General features: G+C 48.9%; 2 protein-coding genes across 2 annotated transcripts; one reads left to right on the top strand and one right to left on the bottom strand.

The window, feature by feature from the left end:
- Positions 1–2,517: 2,517 nt before the first annotated feature.
- CCDC87 (coiled-coil domain containing 87) lies at positions 2,518–6,417 on the bottom strand. Its single transcript, XM_036326528.1, has one exon. It carries the CDS (start codon positions 6,346–6,348, stop codon positions 3,796–3,798), a length of 2,553 nt encoding a protein of 850 aa, XP_036182421.1. The 5' UTR covers positions 6,349–6,417; the 3' UTR covers positions 2,518–3,795.
- An 80-nt stretch (positions 6,418–6,497) lies between these two features.
- Positions 6,498–16,122, top strand: CCS (copper chaperone for superoxide dismutase). The gene is made up of 8 exons (XM_036326529.1): positions 6,498–6,658; positions 6,989–7,061; positions 9,637–9,774; positions 9,990–10,167; positions 10,747–10,807; positions 15,430–15,507; positions 15,587–15,690; positions 15,798–16,122. The coding sequence occupies exons 1-8, from the start codon at positions 6,620–6,622 to the stop codon at positions 15,958–15,960; spliced, it is 834 nt and encodes a 277-aa protein (XP_036182422.1). The 5' UTR covers positions 6,498–6,619; the 3' UTR covers positions 15,961–16,122.
- The last annotated feature ends 2,285 nt before the right edge of the window (positions 16,123–18,407 follow it).

The raw sequence follows: 18,407 nt of genomic DNA, 5'->3' as shown, positions 1-18,407 counted from the left end.
GGGTCGCGGCATTAGGAAGGTTGAGAACCCCTGAACTAGAGGCTCAGAGAGATTAAACGGTTTACCAAAGATCAGCTAAGTGATGGAGCAGGACTTGAACCCAGGGAGTTGGCCTCAGAGCCTGGATTCACAGTTCGATTCTTCCTTGAGGCCTCTCATCAGCAAAATGGCAGCTAATATTCCCTGGATTGGCAGTTAGTTCCTCAGGCTATTGTGAGGGTCAAACAAAACCATGCAACCATTTGGTACTCCTCAGGGCCTACCAAGAGGAGATGTTAGGACAAGGGTCTCAACGCCTGGGCCATTCTTACTAAATACTATTCTTGCTAAATATTAAACTGTGGCACAGTATTTTGCAGGCCAGCTGTAAATAGGATGAGCTTGACATTAAGGGTAGCCAACTGAAATCAATGAGTAATTGACCAAATAGTGTATGTAAGCAATGGTAAGCTTCTGGGAGATCGAGCTTTGGGTATGAATCCCCTCTTCTTTACTTGCTGCGAGTAAATAAAACTACCTTGCAACAACCACATATCCTTCTTGAATAGAGCACCCCAAGCAGCAAACCACCTGAGTTGGATAACAGAGGCATGAGCAGTTACATTAGGCTAGCGCTGTCTGTCTGCTGGAGCTCACGGTCTAGTGGAGAGACAGATGAGAAAAAGAAATAGTCCTGCATGACATGCCAAGCTGAGGGAGAAGAAGAAGGGAAGAGAGCATCTAAGGGAGTTAGAGAAATCACAGAGTGGGTGGAGGGTTACCTTATAATTGGAGAGTGAGGGAAACTGATGTTAAAGATCACCTACTCTAGTCCTGGCAGGTGTGACTCAGGGGATACACGTTTTAAAGGGCCTGATGCTGTTGCACTTTGGCTAGTAAACTACAACCTGAGGGCCAGGTCTGGCAGACTGCCTATTTTGGAAAGAAAGTTTTCTTGGAACACAGCCCTGTCCATTTCGTTAAGCTATTATCTATCATTGCTTTCACAGGACAAAAGCAAAAATGAGCCTTGTGACAGAGACCATGTCGCTCACAAAGCCAAAATCTTTTACTATTTGACCCTCCACAGAAAGTCTGCTGACCCTGCCGTAGCGTTTCTCACCTGGGTCATGTGTAACTTCAGGAGAATGCAGCAGTATTCCAGGGGAGAAGCCAGAATAGAAATGCTAAATATAGCATGTCTTCCCAAGGGGCAGTTTAATTCAAATATAAATAATTTCAAGCATCATTTTTATATTAAAACAAATATGAAAATATTATGAAGTAGGGTGTAAATTTTGCATTACTTTCAAAAATGAAAGACTTTAAAGAAATTCATCTCATGCCTTTCAGGTCAGCACTGCTTCCCTCTACTTCCTCCACGCCCCAATCCCTCATACCTGACCCAAATGCTTGTTTGTGTTCCTCCATTCAAAAGGAAACTTGGGTGGAAAAGTTGAGAAATGCTGTTTTTATACAAAGTAGAAGTTTATGTGCCAGCAAATGGTGAGTGGTGGAGATCTGAGGCTTTTACATTACCTATGCCAGCAGGTGAGGCAGGCTGTGTCTAAGAGCTCTTACCACCCTACCTCATAGAATCAGACACATGTAGGCTTCTGGCTCACACAGACCTGGGCTTGGATCCTGGCTCTCCAACAAACTACCTTTATGACTCTGGGTAAGTTACTTTACCTAGCCAAGCCTTCATTTCATCAGCTGCAAGATGGCGATTAAAATACATATTTCATAGGCGGCCATGAGGAGTCTAAGAAATCATGCAGGGAAAGTGTTCTGCACAAGGTAACTATTAACATGTTAGCTAAATTTCCAGAATATATAAAGAGTGCTGAAAAATAAAAAAACAAAATGGTCAAAATCAATTGAAAAGTGGGCAGAAGGCATGGGCATTATATCGAAAAGGAAATAAAAATAGCTCTAAATGTATGAAATATGCAACTTCACTCATAAAAGAAATAAGAACACAACTCAAATAAGATGCCATTTTTCACCTACTGATGGTAAAGATTTAAACATTTGATAACATTCTATTGTTGAGAGTGGGAAAAGAAGTATAGTTATACAATATTGGTGATAATGCAAGTTGTGGAGGGTAATCAGTAATATCTATCAAAATTATAAAAGCTTATGCTTAGACATAATTACACTTTCAGGAATTTAAACTATAGAAATAGTTGCAATCCTAAATAGATGAATGAGGATTTTTAGAGCATTGTTTTTTTGTTTGTAAATGTCCAAAAATAAATAAATAAAAATACACACAGTGGAATACTATATCGATATCAAAAAGAATAAGGCAGCTTAATGTATATTGATATGGAATGAGCTTGGGGCATGTTACATGAAAAAAGAAAGGAGCAAAACAGAGATACAGCCCTGGCTGAGTAGCTCAGTTGGTTAGAGCATCGACCTGATACACCAAAACTGAAGGTTCAATCCCTAGTCAGGGCACATACAAGAATCAGCCAATGAATGCATAAATAAGTGAAACAACAAATCAATCTCTCTCTCTTTTAAAAAAAATAATATATCAATAAAAATAGTTTAAAAAGCAGAGGTACAGAATGCTAGTTATAAGCATATGTATAGATAATATATACACATATGCTCATATGTGCATAGGCTATACAATGGCCTATAAGGCCTTACATGACCTAACTTGCCCTTTGGCACCCTGTCATGACCCCTCTGACTCATCTCACCCCCAGCTCTGCTCCACCTACACTGGCCACCTTGCTTTCTGAGACACCCCACTTACCTGCCTGCCTTAGAGTTTTGCAATGGCTGTCAGGTAAGTTGTCCTAAATGGGGTTCACTTCTTCCCCTCCTTCAACCCTTTGCTCAAATCTTCCCTTCCCACTGAGACTTATACTGACTACCCTAATTAAAACTACATCCCTCACCCTTTTCCCCCCTCTTATCCTACTCTTTTTCTTTTTTTTTCACAGTACGTATCACCTGCTAACATCTTATTATTCAATATGTTTAGGTTTATGGCTTAAAGCTACGTTTATGGCTTATTGGCTATTTCCCTCCAGTAGAATGTAAACTGCAAAGGGTAAGGATCTTTGTTTTGTTCAGTGTTAAAACCAAGCATAAAATAGCTAGTAGGTACTCAATAATTATTTTCTGAATAAGGGAATGGAAAGATACACAAGAAACTGGTAACAGTTGTAACCCCCAGGGTGGGGAACTGAGTTACTAGAGGTAAGGATGGAAAGGAGACTTACTTTTCAGTACATACCCTTGTATACTTTGTACCGTATGCTTGTAAGAACTGATAAAATTTTAATAAAAAAGTTTATGCTAAAACTGGAAGAAGTGACAATCTGGACTCAACCCTTCACCTGACATATGGTGGTCCAGGTGCAGAGCAGCTAATTTGCCCAAGGTACGCAACCAGAATTTAAACCCACATCTACTAACTCCAGAGTCCTAGCTCTGAAGGCAACCATTAGGCAACAGAGCCTTTTGATTGGGGGCCCTGTCAGCCCATTTAATGTAGCATGATAGAAACGCCCAGATATTCCGAAGGTGATGGGTTTCCAATACAATGAACTCCAAGTGATGGACTCAGTTCTTTTGATACATGAGATTTTGGCTGTACAGTGCTTAGCTTGACATAAATGGGGATACTGGCCTTGGGGATTCTTTTATGAGAATTTCACTGTCAAAATAAAGTATTCATCTCAGTCCCTTGGTAGTTGGAAGCACAATGTTCTTCTCCCAAATATTTCTTCTTCCCAAGCGGTCAAGAGGTCTGGATGAGCTGCTGGGTGTTGGGGGTTGAGGGAGGGATTAGCGGTCACTTGGACTGGGAGTATTCCTAGGGGCTATTAAAGGCTTCGTGCTGAGCTTCTTGAACATGGCTGACCAGTGGGAGGCATTCTGGGTCCCAACCAGTTGATGCATCCGGCGCCGCTGCTGCAGCCAATAAAGCATCTCCACTTTGTCAAGCTTCATCTTGTCCAGGTAGCGCCGCCCCTTGAACGTCACTGGCTCACCAAAGATGACCTCAACCTCCTCCAGGAGCGAAACCAACGGAGCCTCCATTAGATTGAGCTTCCTGTGTAGGCGGTTTCGGACTTGATTCTCCTCCAATAAACGAGTCAGATCCATGCTAGTCTTTTGGAAGAAACGGTTGGGGTCAGAGGCGTGTCGCTCAAACCACTCCAGTTTCCCCAGCAATATCTCCCGCAGCTGAATGGGCTGCACGGTCTGCTCCCAGGCACTCAGCAATAAAGGCAGCTGCCTCAGGCGGGCGTTGGAGCTGTACTTGATAGCCATGTCCATCCGGTCCTTGTCAGGAACCTCAAGAATGGACCACAACCGCTGCAGACGCTTCTGCAGGCTCGGGATTCTGTGGGGTTCTCCCAGGAGGCTGGCCCTCCTAGTTTCTAGACGGTGCCCCAGCACCGTGTTCCAATCCCATTCTCCTGGCACAAAATCTGGCTCTTCATCTTCTAGCAATGGAGGTGGGTGCTGAAACTTTAGGGACTCTTTGACAGGGGGCACCATCTCCACAGGAACATCCTCCTCATACATTTGGAAGATGACATGGAGGAAATCTGTCTCCTGGTTGGTGAGGTGTTTGAAATAGTCATCCGAACACAAGAGGTTTTTCAACCAGTTCATTCCTGAGGTCTTTTTTGGCCGTCTCTCCCAACCTTTGCTTACTTGGAACAATGAAAGAGAGGACTGGAAAGTGGTTACTCTCTTGGGACAAAGACCAACCAGCTTGGGGTTGATGACACGATGCTGTTTATCTTGATGCAGAAAGGCTGAGGATAGGAACACTGACCAGTCTTTACTGGCTGCTGGCTCAATCAAGGGTCCCTGGTCAAAAGAGAAGTGGTCAATAGAGACACGGCTCATCAACTCCTTATAGACCTCCCTGATGCTATTACCAATGAAGCGATCAATATCCATTTCCTCGATCAGTTTGGAATCCAGTTCACCAATTAGGTGGTTGTACAGGGCTCCGGTCTCTTCAATGTGGAAGGAATCCAAAAACTTTCTCTTAGAGACCTGTACACCAGCTGCCTGGACCACGATCTGATCTCTCAGCTTCAAAGTAACTGACACTGGCTGTGGATGAAGTGGAGGGGGTTTGGGGAATTGGGGGCCCCACTGCCCAGAGGTTTCTTCTTCCTCATTCAACATTCTCTGCAGCTCTTCTATGCGATGTGCTGTGGCTGGGTGGTGGGTCAGGGCCCCCAGGAGCGGGGACACACCTGAGTCCATTGGTGCGTAGCGAGTCCGCTCCAATTTCGTGTTCTTCCTTATCTGCTTCAGGTCCTCGGCCACCATATCCTCTACCAGCTCTGGTTTGCTCTCTGCAAACAGGACCAGTGGGGTCAAGGGACGAGGGAGGAGGGGAGGAAGGCCCAATTCATCTGCTAGCCTCCAGCCCTCGCGCAGAGAGGGCATGGACCGGCCCCTATGAAGCTGGGCGTAGAAAGGCAAATAGGAGGTGCGCGGAGACATGCTGGTGACAGCCATCGAATACCGGGGCAATGACTCAGTCTGTGAGGAAGTGAAGCTTTCTCCCTTCTTTTGCATGGCAGGCAGCCAGCGAAGAGTCTTTTTCTTTAGCTGAGGGATGGACTTTAATTCCTTCACAGGATCGGGTCTGGGCTCGCTGAGAAGCTCTCGCGAGCGGCTGAGTTGGATGAGATAGCTCAGGTTGAGGTTGCAGTGTGGTATTCGGGCAGAGCTGGCTCCGTGAGGCCTAGGAGGCTTGGAAGCCGCAGGGGGTCCGGAGGGGCGCAGCTTGAATACACCGCCCTGGGCCTGCTGTACTCTCATCAGGGAGCGGAAGTCGGCGAGCAGGCCACGGTAGACCTCGGGGCTGGTGAGGAAGATTGTGCAATCCCTGGCGAGGTTGGCGGCCAACCGGGTGAGCGTGGCGGATTCAGTGAAGACGTGCGTGGAAGTCGGCATTGTCTTCAGCAGGCGCAGGTAGTGTAAGAAGAGCTGCTCGCAGCTGAGCAGCACGTAAACCAGCACCCGCTTCCGCAGCCTCTGGTTGTTGAAGTGGCTCAGACTAGGTTCGGGGGGAGGCTCCCGCCAGCTGCACTTCAACTCGTCCAAGATGACCTTTCGGAAACGGAGAGGGCCCGCGGGAGGCACCGACTCCTCCAGCTCGCACCGGGCCAGCCGCTTGGACACCTGGAGGCACAGTGATGCCACGGTCAGCCGTGAGACGGGTAGGGACGGTAGCATTGGGACCTCCTGCGGGAGGCGCTTCGGAGGCTCTGCGTACGTCTTCCTTCTGGGGAAGATCGACAGCGGATGCAGCAACTGGTGATAAAACCGCTGGAGCTCAGGTTCAGGTTTAAAGGGCTCCATTTTAGCGTTGGCGCGGTAAGCTGTCGAGGTAGAGGCGTCCAAACGGTTACTAAGGCAACCAGGGACCTCATAGCCAGAGTGCGCTTGCGCGGCCAGTGCTCCTCCCCCGCCCCCGGCCTGGAACATTGGAGATGGGCGGGCCTTGCGTGCGCACGCGCCAGGAGGCGGGGCAAAGCCTGGCTTCCGAGGCTCCGCCTCCTCGTGATGCTGCTTGGATTTCCGCTGTAGGACTCGAGCTGTTAAGGTCCTCCTGTCAGTGACTGGGTCCGAGATGGCGTCGGACTCGGGGGACCGGGAGACCGCCTGCACGGTGAGGGTCGACGCCTCATGTGGGAGCCTCGCGGGACAGAGAGCCACGACCCCTAGGGGTGGTCGTTACCTCGAGAAGGGGAAGGAAGAAGCGGGCACTAGGAGCGGGACCTGGGGATCTGGATTGCAAAGTGCGATAGTAGGAGAGACCTTGGCTTTAATGTTGGAGGGTGGTTGTCCTGAATTGATCTTGAGTGATAATGAAGAAGGCGCTTGAAGAGGGGTCAGGCGTTTCCCCAGGCCTCTGGGGTGGTTGTAGGGGAGGTAGTGAAACAGGGTCACGCAAGAGGGGTTCTCAGCTCTCATCGGCCGGTCCCTGCCTTCCTTGCAGTTGGAGTTCGCCGTGCAGATGACCTGTCAGAGCTGTGTGGACGCAGTGCGCAGGTCCCTGCAAGGGGTGCCAGGTAAGAGCCAGTGCATTTTCTGCGAACCGTCCAGAGGCCTCCGGGAGAGGCAGGCAAATCTCTTAGACCCTACTTCCTTGAGGCAAGGGAAGGCGCCAAGCCTCAGCTTTGGGTTTGGACAGGCTGCCTGGCAAGCTTTGTGGCCTCAAATAAGTTGTGTAACCTTCTAGCCTCGTTTGCTCCCTCACCTGCCAGAGGAGGACAGTATCACCATCCTGATGTGTGTAAAAGTGAGGGACAGTTTGGTTATTTGTAGGGTTTCCTTTTCACAGAATTGCCCTGTTCCTTTTTTAGAGAAAATTTTCTGAGTTTATTTGAGCCAAACTAATGATATGTGCCAAGGAACAAGGCCTCAAATGCTCCCAGAATTGCCTTGTTCTTGCAGGGGAGGAGGTGTCTGTGTCTGCCTGATCTCTTACGGATGCTGCAGGGGCTCTGAAGAAGCAGCCGATGAGACCTTTTGGAGCCACAGCCCCAATATTCCCTTCTCTCACGTGCTGCCTCCTCCTGGTTGCATTTCTCAGTTCTGCCTCCTTTGAGCAGGCACCTTGTCTGTACCACAGCTGTTATTCCCTTCTCTGCCTGATGGTTAACCCAGGCATAGTCTGAGTTCTCCCACAGCCTGTGAGCTCCCTGAGGACGAGGATCAGTACTTTGCCTGACCCTGGCCTCCTCCATGTTGAAAGAATACGGAGGAGGGAAACCAAAGATAAAGGGAAGGCCAATGGTCAGTAGCATTCAGTTCACAGGGCGCTAGCTGAGCATGGCATGAAATGCCTCATTTAACCTGTCTTCTGGGCTGCCCATGGCTCCCCTGGGCTTTCCCCTACAGTGCAGCAAACACACTTACTGAGGTCAGAGCAGAATGATGGTCTTCGCTTTGGCAGCACGCATACTAAAATTGGAATAATACAGGGAAGATTTGCATGGCCCTTTAAAAAAAAAAAAAAAAAAAGAACAAGAGCATGATTGTAAGCCCTACAGGTGAGAGCAACACTTAGAGGATTCAAGGGTTCTCTGAAAAGGCTTGGGAGCCCTGAATATCTGAATGAAAGGGAAGCCCCTTTCTTCCTTTTTTGAGCTGTCTTGATGCTCTGCAAAACTCAGCATGTGTCAGAGTTATCCCACAGGCTGTGTACTCTCTTGGGGGGCAATTGAGACATACTGACTCTTGAACCTGACCCTCGTGGAACACACACAGCTCCTGCCCTCACAGAGGACTGAAGTCAGTGCAGCGTGAGTTACGAGGGGGAAGTGGCAGCTGCCACAGGAGGGCAGAGGAGGGGGTCCCAACCCAGCTGGAGGCTGGCGGCTGCTTGTCAGGTGAGCAGTGTCCAGGTGACGTGCTCGGGCTCTGGAGCTGGGCTGCCTGGGATGCATTCCAGTTCCACAGTGTACTACAGCGTGACTGTGAGCAAGTTTCTTAATTTCTCGGTGCCTCAGTTTCCTCATCTGTAACAGGATAATAGTAATCAGCTCACAGGGTTACTTGAGTGTGGAAGGAGTTACTATAGGTGAAGTACGAAGAAGCCCACAGTGCATGCTCGGTCCATGTTCGCTCTCATGATGATGGTGCTAGAACCCTTTCTTATGTACGTATGAGCTTTATTGAAATGTACTTCACATATCACAAAATCACCACGTAAAGTATACAGTCCAGTGGTTTTTCGTATACTCACAGAGTTGTGCAACCGTCACCGCTATCAATTATATTTCATCACCTCATGAAGAAACTGAACCCTTTAGCACCGCCTTCCTATGCTCCTACCCCCTAATCTCCCTCCTGTCCTTATAGATTTACCTATTCTGGACATTTCCTCCAGAATGGTATCATCTAATATGTGGCCTTTTATGACTGGCTTTCTCATTACAATGTTTGCAGGGTTCATCCATGTTGTGATGCATAGTGCTTCGTTCCTTTATATGGCTGAACAGGATTCCACTGTCTAGAAATACCACATTTTTTATCCATTCATCAGTGGATGGGCATTTGGATTGTTTTCACCTTTGGCTATTATGAATAATGCTGCTCTGATAGCCTGATTTTATAAAAAACACTTTTTAAAAAATTATGTATGGCCCTGGCCGGTTTGGCTCAGTGGATAGAGCATCGGCCTGTGGGCTGAAAGGTCCCAGGTTCGATTCTAGTCAAGGGCATGTACCTTGGTTGCGGGCACATCCCCAGTTGGAGGTGTGCAGGAGGCAGCTGATTGATGTTTCTCTCTCATCGATGTTTCTGACTCTCTATCCCTCTCCCTTCCTCTCTGTAAAAAAAATCAACAAAGATATATTTTTAAAAATTACGTATGTTTCAAAAGTTATAGATAACGCCCAGCATGTAATAAGGACTCACAACAATCCTGGGATTGGTGACATTATCCTCACTTTCTTTATAAAGAAACAGCCTTAGAGAGGTTAAGGGCCTTACACAGCTAGAAGGCAACTTCCGAGCCTGCCTCCAGCCATGGGAGGTTGGTGAAGATGGGGATGGGAGTCACCCTCTGCTTCTCTCCTCCCTGTTCCCAGCACAGGGATGCCAGCCCTCTGCTGCCCTCTGCCCCTCCTTTCCTCCCAGGTGTCCAGAGTGTAGAGGTGCAGTTGGAGAACCAGATGGTCCTGGTGCAGACCACCCTGCCCAGCCAGGAGGTGCAGGCCCTCTTAGAAGGAACGGGGCGGCAGGCGGTACTCAAGGGCATGGGCACGGGCCTATTGCGTGAGTAACTACTGTGGTCTTGGCCTTGCCTTTCTGGGAGGGAGGTGGCAAGGGACTGGTATAAATCTAACCATAGGATTTTGTGACTTTGGGTTGGAGAGACTTTGGAGAAGGTGTGAAAGTTATGTGGGGCTCTCTCCAGGCCCTTCCCCAGCTGATGAAGAGGTGGGTCTGGGTGAGGTGGCAAACCAACCCAGGTGTCTAATACCTTGCAGAGAATCTGGGGGCAGCAGTGGCCATTCTAGGGGGCCCTGGCCCTGTGCAGGGGGTGGTGCGCTTCCTACAGCTGACCCCTGAGCGCTGCCTCATTGAGGGAACCATTGATGGCCTGGAGCCTGGGCCACACGGACTCCATGTCCATCAGTTCGGGGACCTCACAAGGAACTGCAACAGGTAAGTTGTCTGTAACCTCCCTTGCGGCATCCTCATACTCCCAGCTGTGTACTCACTATGTGCAGGGGACTATATTCAGCCCTTTACACGCACTTTCATACTTGGTCCTCATAAGTACTCTGTGAAGCATATACACACAGGCCCATTCTACAGATAAGGAAACTGAGGATCAAAGAGGTTAAATGATTTGTCAAAGGCCCCAGAGCATGTAAATAGTAGAGTGGGGATTTGAACCAAAACCTGACTTTGATGGTCCTGCTCATAGCCACCTTACTGCCTCTAAGATAGAAGGTGACTCCTGGACACGATGACTCCCTGTGTCATGGTGTTTATCATCCTATTAGTAGTTTACTTATTTGTGTCTCCCTTAGAAGCTTATTGAGGGCAGGACCAATGTTCGATTCTTCTTAGTACCCTCAACCCAAAGCCTGGCATAGAATGAGCCTGTTTGTTGAATGAATGTATGCATGCATGAATGAATGAAGGAAAGACAGAAACAAATGTAGTTAAAGTAAGAGGATGGATCGTCGGGCCTGTGAGCTGCTGTTTCACTGCCTACCTGCTACCTTTTCTTCTCAGCTGTGGAGACCACTTTAACCCTGATGGAACATCTCATGGGGGCCCTCGGGACGCTGACCGGGTAAGTGTCCAGCTCTGTGAGGCTTAGGCTAAGACAGAGCCCAAGGTCTCCAGAGACAGGCAAGCAGCCCGTGGGGCCTTTGAGTGAGATGCCTTTTTGGGGTCTTTTCCCTTTACCTCATTCCAGTTAGGAGCATTTGTGACACTTTCTGTCAATGGAGGGGCGACCACTGAGTGCTCTGGTTGCAGCACAGTGAGAATCCTGCTGGAGGCCCCTGGGAGCCCAGAGCAAGCCCCTGGTGCAGCCCTAAGGGCATGGGCAGTGGGAAAGCTTCCTGGGGAAGTGACAGTGTAGAAGTTGAAGGTTTTACCTAAATTGGACAGGCCATTCCCCAGTGCTCCAACTCCTGGTCCCAGAGTTTCATTTTTCACCAGAGAAGTGTTTTTCTCATCGATAGTGAGTCACGTGTTGCCTTAATAATGTTTGCCCTATTTGAGTACTGCTTGTTCCATTAGTTACTCAATGTTTTGATTTAAATGATTACTCATTGATTTTCTTTAGGTAAATTTGGTTATTTTTAGTGCTGTAGTCTGTCACAGAGTTTCAAACATATTCTAAAGTAGAGAAACTCGCCCTAGCAGGTTTGGCTAGGTGGATAGAGTGTCAGCCTGCGGACTGAAAGGTCCCGGGTTCGATTCCAGTCAAGGGCATGTACCTTGGTTGTAGGCACATCCCCAGTAGGGGGTGTGAGACGGCAGCTGATCGATGTTTCTCTCTCATCGATGTTTCTAACTCTCTATTTATCTCCTTTCCTCTCTGTAAAAAATCAATAAAATATATTTAAAAAAATAAATAAATAAAATAGAGAAACTACTGGCCTGAACCGGCAGGTCCCTTTTACCCAGCTTCAGCAGTCACCAACTCATGGCCAGTCCTGTTTCATCTACACCCGTGGCCCTTCACCATTATTTTGAATCAAAGCAAGACATAATGAAGGTAGATTGATTTTTTAACAAGACACTTGATAATTGCCACAGAGAATGAAAAACCAGTACTTCCAGCCTGAATAGGAGGATCATTGTAGAAATAAATCAGTTCAGGCTTAAACCGAGTTCTGTGTCCTGCCAGGGACTGAGGTCCCTTTATCTTTGTTCAAGTGATTAGCAAATGTTAGAGAGGTGTAAAAGGCCTGTGAACACCAAATGGAAACTTTGTCCTGGATGTCAAACAAGTGATTTAATGTTTCCTAATGCCCTGTCCTCACACACCTAATGCCACCTACTTCACTTCCTGCAGTTGTGTGTTCCCCCATGCGGGTTTCAGTACCAGGCAAGCTCTGGGTCCTGGTCCTGGGAGCTGAGGACTCCTCTTTACACCCCACCCCTCAGGACCTTCTGCCACAACACAAATGAAAACATGGTGTGTGTTTATAGTTCATGTAACTGATTTTTTTACTTTTGACAGCTGTCACATTTCTCATGGTAAAAAGTTTTCAGCCCCCTCCCCCTCCCCCCACCCCCAGAGTTTGAGAAGCCTTTCTGTCATGTCCATTGCCCCGGGGCATGCTTGTGTTTCGTGTATCAGTTATATATCGCTGTGAACTAAGTTACTCCAAACTTAGGGGTTTAAAACCACAAGCATTTATCATCTCATGTTCTCTGGGTGCAGTTTAGGGTCTCTCAGGCTGCAGCCAAGGTGCTGGCCGGGGCCGCAGCCATCTCCATGCTCAAGGTGGGAGGGTCCGCTTCCACGCCGGCTCATGCGGCTGTTGGCAGGCCTGGGGGCCTCCATGGCTGTTGGCCAGACATGTTGGCCCCGTGGGCCTCACCCCAGGGCAGTTCACAGCACAGCAGCTGGTTTCCCTGGAGGAAGGGAGTGAGAGGGGCATCGGAAACTGAAGCCATACTTCTTTTTGTAACCTGTTGTTGGAGGTCTAAAAAGTTCCCATTCTGCGATGGAGCTCACACAAAACACAATGAAAAGACTGGGGATAATGTGGGACCTCTGATCATTAAGAGAAAAGAAACCTATATCGACAGTTTCCATGCTGCAAGCCAAGTCATCCTGATTGTTTAATTAGAATGACTGCCACTTTAGTCTAATTCGCCATCTCTGGGTTCTAAGTGTGATATATTACAAACTGCAGCTTTCATATTCATGTCATTTGCCTTACTTGTTGAATCACTGTGGCGCACATTTGTTTAAACAAAGGAAAAAGTGAAACTGGGGGGGAAAAAAAGTAACCTCATCTTGAAAGTGACACCAGGCGCAGCCCACCCTCAGGGGAGCACGCAGGTGTGAATACAGGGGAGGTGCACCTTACAGGCGGTCTTCCTCACTGAGCCTTGAACGGGGCTGAGCAGGAATCAGGCAGGTTTGACAAGCAGTAGTGGGAATGGCAGGCTCAACAGAGGAAACACCACAGGCAGAGCCTTCGAGACATGAAACTGCTAGAAGCATCTGGGAACTGACAGCCCGAGTCTCTCATGAAGTGAAGGTTTTTGAAGAGCAAGAGGCCACCCCGTGACTCAGGCCCTGGTCCGGCCCCTCTCAGGGCCGAGAATCAGAAGGAGCTGGAGCCAGTTGCTCTGTTGTGCCCAAGCCCTTGATGTAGACAGAGGAGGATTTGAGCAAAAGCTGCATGGCCAAGGTGACCATGACGACTGGCAGGTTCCTTTTGGATTTCAACTTCTGGTTTTGGCCAGATGGAAAAGAGTTCAGTGTGGGAATTTACATCCACGCCTGGTTGTCCTGTTGCATGTCTCCTAAGTGGTCTCAGCTTCCTCCCCTTCTCTCCTTTCTCTTCAAACACTTAGTGCTTCTGTACCGGAGGGATTGCTCCAGAGCATGGGGTCAGCATGTCATGCCCCAGCCCGAAGCCCTTCTTGGCTCCCCAGTGCCTGAGGGTACAGGCCCTGCTGGGCTGCTAGGTGTGACGTTTGAGGCCACCTGGCCCAGTTCCACCCACTGTGTCGAGGAGGGATTGGAAAGGCTGCCTCTCCTGGCCCTCTACTGGGGTGCACCTCTGAGCTGCACTCCTGCTACTGCTCTCTCAGCCAAGTCCTGAAAACGCTCCCCAAGGCTCTGTGTCATTGCCACCCCCTCCTTATCTTTCTACCATAAAAGCCCCAACACAGGACGCAACGAAAAGAGCCAGATGTAAGCAGCAGATGTCTCTCTGAGAAACAAGATAAAGAGAAGTGGCTCTTGCTTCTTGTCAAACCCGTCATACAGTGACATGCTTTGCGTCCCACACAGGCATAGGCACTTGCTTCTGCCCAAGTGTCAGGTTGGGGACAGTTTATTTGCACAGATGTGAGTCTCTGTGACTCATCAGTAGGTCTTGTCACTAGAATATACACTGTTGTACTAACCCTGTTGTCATAATCACTCCTCTGTCCCACATCTGGCTCCCACTGAGCTGCGAACCCTTGAGGGTGGTGACTGCATATGCACCCCCCATGCCTGGCAGAGGGTGTCAGATGTTCATGTAAAAAACCCATTGAAACCTGTAAGGAATTTTTGTGAGTTTATTTGAGCCTAACTGTCCACATATGCCAAGAAGCAGAACCTCAACATATTGAGATAATGCTCCGGAGAATGGCGCGTTACATTTGTATTTATACATTGCAATCAAAGGAGGGACGTAGGTGGGTTACATGAAATTCATTGGTGATAGATTAAGGAGGAGGGATAAAGCAAAGCAGGGGAAACCCCTGGGATTGGATAAAAAGTAAAATGATGGACACATACTTAGGTGGGTGCAGGATCAATTAACATGATAATGAAGGAATTTGTGGTATCTGTCCTGGCACCCAGCACATTTGGTTGTGCCCCAGGGGCTCCAGAAAAAAAAAGGAAGTTACAAGTTACCCAGACATTCCAAGGGTATGTTATCATAGATGCAAAAAGACAGACAGGCTCAGTTAAAGTAAAGGTTGACCTTGTCAGTGAAGATACTGGCCTAGGATGTAACTGCCCACCCTAACTACTTTTAAAGTTTAATTTCAGACCATCCTTTGTGGTTACTTTAGGTCTCTGAGTTTGCAAGACCGCCATGCAGGCCTCCCCTGAGCTTGTCAGGTCAGCATGTGGCCCCTTCCGTCCACACTGATTTAGGGGATGCTCAGTAGATGTGTTACATTTTTGTTACCTTCCAGGGCAGAGCCAGCTTCTGGGGAGAGCCTGGACAGGCCTTGGCCCCTGTGTTCCTTCTCTCTGTTCTCGGAGGCTGGCCATCAGGGAAAGGATGCTGGCTGCCTCTAAGGGTCAAGAAGCCAAGCGTGGCCAGCTTAAGCCCAGAGGAACTGCAGGTTGATTGCCAAGGGCTCAGAGTCATCAGGAGGCTGGAGAACTGGGCTTGGGAAGAAGTAGGAACTGGGTTAGCTTCTGAGGCCAGGAGGCAAGGCTGGCAACGGCCTCGTGGGAGAAACAGCCTGGTCCAGTGGTCATGGCTTCCCAGGAAGGAGTCACTGGCTATTTTCAGGGTGCTCTCATCCTGCCCAGGATTTCGGTTCCAGGGAGGGAGCATCCAGTTGGCTTCCTTGTGTCCTGGGCCATCTCTTTATCCTACCCGACTGTACCCACAGGGGGACTCTGGTACTTTGGGGGAGTCAGAGACTGGGAAACCAGAACCTAGCAGCTGTGTTCCACGTGCTCTTTCCCCCTGGGTCTCGTTGCAGCACCGGGGAGACCTGGGGAATGTCCACGCTGATGCTGATGGCCAAGCCATCTTCAGGATAGAGGATGAGCAGCTGAAGGTAAGCTGGAAAAGAAAGTGGGGACCTTTCCTCACAGGTGGGTACACTGTCTGAGGCCATTTGTTGTCTCCCCTCAAAGGTATGGGATGTGATTGGCCGAAGCCTGGTCATTGATGAGGGAGAAGACGACCTGGGCCGGGGCGGCCATCCCTTATCCAAGATCACGGGGAACTCAGGAGAGAGGTGGGTAATGCCACCCCCGGCAGGAGGCTGTGCTCTGCCAGCCGTGCCTGCGGACCCCACAAGCGGCCCAGACAAGTGCCCACTCTTGACCACACATTCTTCTGCAGGTTGGCCTGTGGCATCATCGCACGCTCCGCTGGCCTTTTCCAGAACCCGAAGCAGATCTGCGCCTGCGACGGCCTCACCATCTGGGAGGAGCGAGGCCGGCCCATTGCTGGCAAGGGACGGAAGGAACCGCCGCAGCCATCCCAGCCCCCTGCCCACCTCTGAGCAAGGCCTCCGCCTCAGTCTCAGGCCCACCATCCTCCCAGCTGATGCCGTCCTCCTCCAGGGGATGGGGGAGCCCTGCTTGCCTAGTCCAAGAACAAGGGTACGGGGTATGCAGGGATTGCCGTGACGCTCCCTTGGCAAAGTAAAGTTTTTCTATTCATATGGAACTCTGTTTTGCCCGTGTCCCCAGGTCCCATGGGCGTGGTGAACCCAGTCCCTCTGCCCCTGCCCTCCCTTTCGAGAGCCAGCTCTTGGGTTTTGGAGCCAAACAAAACTGGATTTAAATCCACACACCTCCTGAGGGCCCCATCCTCCTCAGGATCACAGTGAAGGACCACACAGTCATATTGCTGTTTGTGCCTTGTCTCCCTCCCCTCACTGTGGCCCGTGGAACCCAGTGTGGGCAGCCAGCTCCGGACCTGGGGGTCAAGGGATACTCCTACATCCTCCCAATGCGTCCCCCCTTTAAAAAAGTAATCTGTCTTGAATCAATTTCTTTACTCACAAGAGGACGATTCTAAATTAATAAGTGCTTCGCACAGGGCCTGGCACCTGGTAAGTTAAAGGAGCAGTGGCTGTGATTCTGAAACCAAACGGGGTGCTGGAGGCAGCCCTGGTCAAGCTCCCGTCTCACAGAGATGGCCGATATCCAGGGGTGTGTGTGGGGCCAGGGATTCGGGTCCTCCCCACTCATCTATCTGCTTTGCTGCCCACCCCTACCCGCACTGGACTGCGTCAGGCTTGCTCATCCATGACAAAACTGCTCTCATGGCCGAAACCGGTTTGGCTCAGTGGATAGAGCGTCGGCCTACGGACTGAAGGGTCCCAGGTTCGATTCCGGTCAAGGGCATGTACCTTGGTTGCGGGCACATCCCCAGTAGGGGGTGTGCAGGAGGCAGCATATCAATATTCCCTCTCATCGATGTTTCTAACTCTCTATCCCTCTCCTTTCTTCTCTGTAAAAAATCAATAAAATATATTTTAAAAAAAACAAAAACAAAACAAAACAAAAAAAAAACTGCTCTCATGACACGTGGGCTGCTGGAGTACAGACTTTGCCCTTGACGCTGCCTGCGGGGAACCAGATGGGTGGTTTCGCATTTAGCTGGCCTCAGCTGAGGTGTGCCTAGCTCTGCTCCCATTCCCAGGCCCTGCCTGGTTCTCCCTGAAGGCTGCTGGCTGTGCCGCTAGCCCCAGCCCTTGGACCCTGCTCTTTCTTGCCTAACCTCTCTGGTTGCTTTCCAGGTCCCCTTGTTTCTTGGGGAACCAAATTCTTTTAATCCTGGGGCCCAGGCTGTCTTTCCACGTCTGCCTCATTGCATGAACTCCTCTTGGACTCTGCCCATAGCCAACCCCTGGCCTCCACTCACCTTCCTGCTGGAAGTAAGGCTGGATTTAACCCTTTTATGGCTAAACTGCTCACCATCCTCTGCTGCAGTGGTTCTCAACCTTCTGGCCCTTTCAATACAGTTCCTCATGTTGTGACCCAACCATAAAATTATTCTCGTTGCTACTTCATAACTGTAATGTTGCTACTGTTATGAATCGTAGTGTAAATATCTGATATGCAGGGTGGTCTTAAGCGACCCCTGTGAAAGGGTCGTTCGACCGCCGAAGGGGTTGCGACCCACAGGTTGAGAACCACTGCTCTACTGTGTTTCAACCCTTAAAAATCACCATCCCCATTAGCTTTTCTTTCTTCTAGACTCTTAGCTGTATACTTTACATACTTTGTTTTTAATCACAGAACACTGTCCATGCATCTTGAAGCCCCATCTGTAAAGCAGATGTGGACTATCCTCGGACTCTGGAGAGCACAGTTTGAAAATCTTTACCAAATTCAAACATTTTTGTGTTACCTCTCAACTTCTGCCATGTCCACAAACCATCTGTACTATCATTCACCAAATACTTTTCTTTACATTGATTCATTTTTAAACTTTCTTAAAAAGGAAATTGTAATCATATTTGCTAACACTGTACCTCTATTGTGATTATTAAGTGCCAGGCTCTGTTTTAAGCACTTTCTATGCAGTAATTAATTTAATCCTCATGACAATACTACAAAGTAGGTTCTGTTATTATCCCATGTTACAGATGAGGAAACTGCAGGACAGAGGTGGTTGTGGAACTTGCCCTAAGACACACAGTAACATGACCCAGGTGCTCTCGAGAGCACCCTTGTGGTCCCTGGATCAGCAGCCTGTGGGTCACCTGGAAATGTTTGGAATGCAAATTCTGGGGCTTTCACTCCAGACTTACTGAATCAGAAACTGTATGGGTTGGTAAAAAGAAAATGCATATATTTTTAAAAATAAAGAAAAAATAAAATGAATTAAAAAAAAAAAAAAAAGAAACTGTGTGCTCTCTGGCCAGTGTTCTCAGTGGTTAGAGCATTGGAACGGTCTTGGGTTTGATTGCCAGTCAAGGGCATGTAGCTGGGTTGC

This window comes from Myotis myotis, unplaced genomic scaffold (assembly GCF_014108235.1).
Source record: "Myotis myotis isolate mMyoMyo1 unplaced genomic scaffold, mMyoMyo1.p scaffold_m19_p_10, whole genome shotgun sequence".
NCBI lineage: Eukaryota > Metazoa > Chordata > Mammalia > Chiroptera > Vespertilionidae > Myotis > Myotis myotis.
This window is presented reverse-complemented; position numbering and strand designations above follow the sequence as displayed.

What these genes read in the sequence shown, in the direction of transcription:
- CCDC87 (XM_036326528.1), bottom strand. Translation starts at nt 6,348, where the DNA reads ATGGAGCCCTTTAAACCTGAACCTGAGCTCCAGCGGTTTTATCACCAG.
- CCS (XM_036326529.1), top strand. Translation starts at nt 6,620, where the DNA reads ATGGCGTCGGACTCGGGGGACCGGGAGACCGCCTGCACG. An exon ending in ACCGGGAGACCGCCTGCACG is followed by an intron (nt 6,659 to 6,988) that starts GTGAGGGTCGAC and finishes CCTTCCTTGCAG; the next exon opens with TTGGAGTTCGCCGTGCAGAT. An exon ending in GTCCCTGCAAGGGGTGCCAG is followed by an intron (nt 7,062 to 9,636) that starts GTAAGAGCCAGT and finishes CTTTCCTCCCAG; the next exon opens with GTGTCCAGAGTGTAGAGGTG.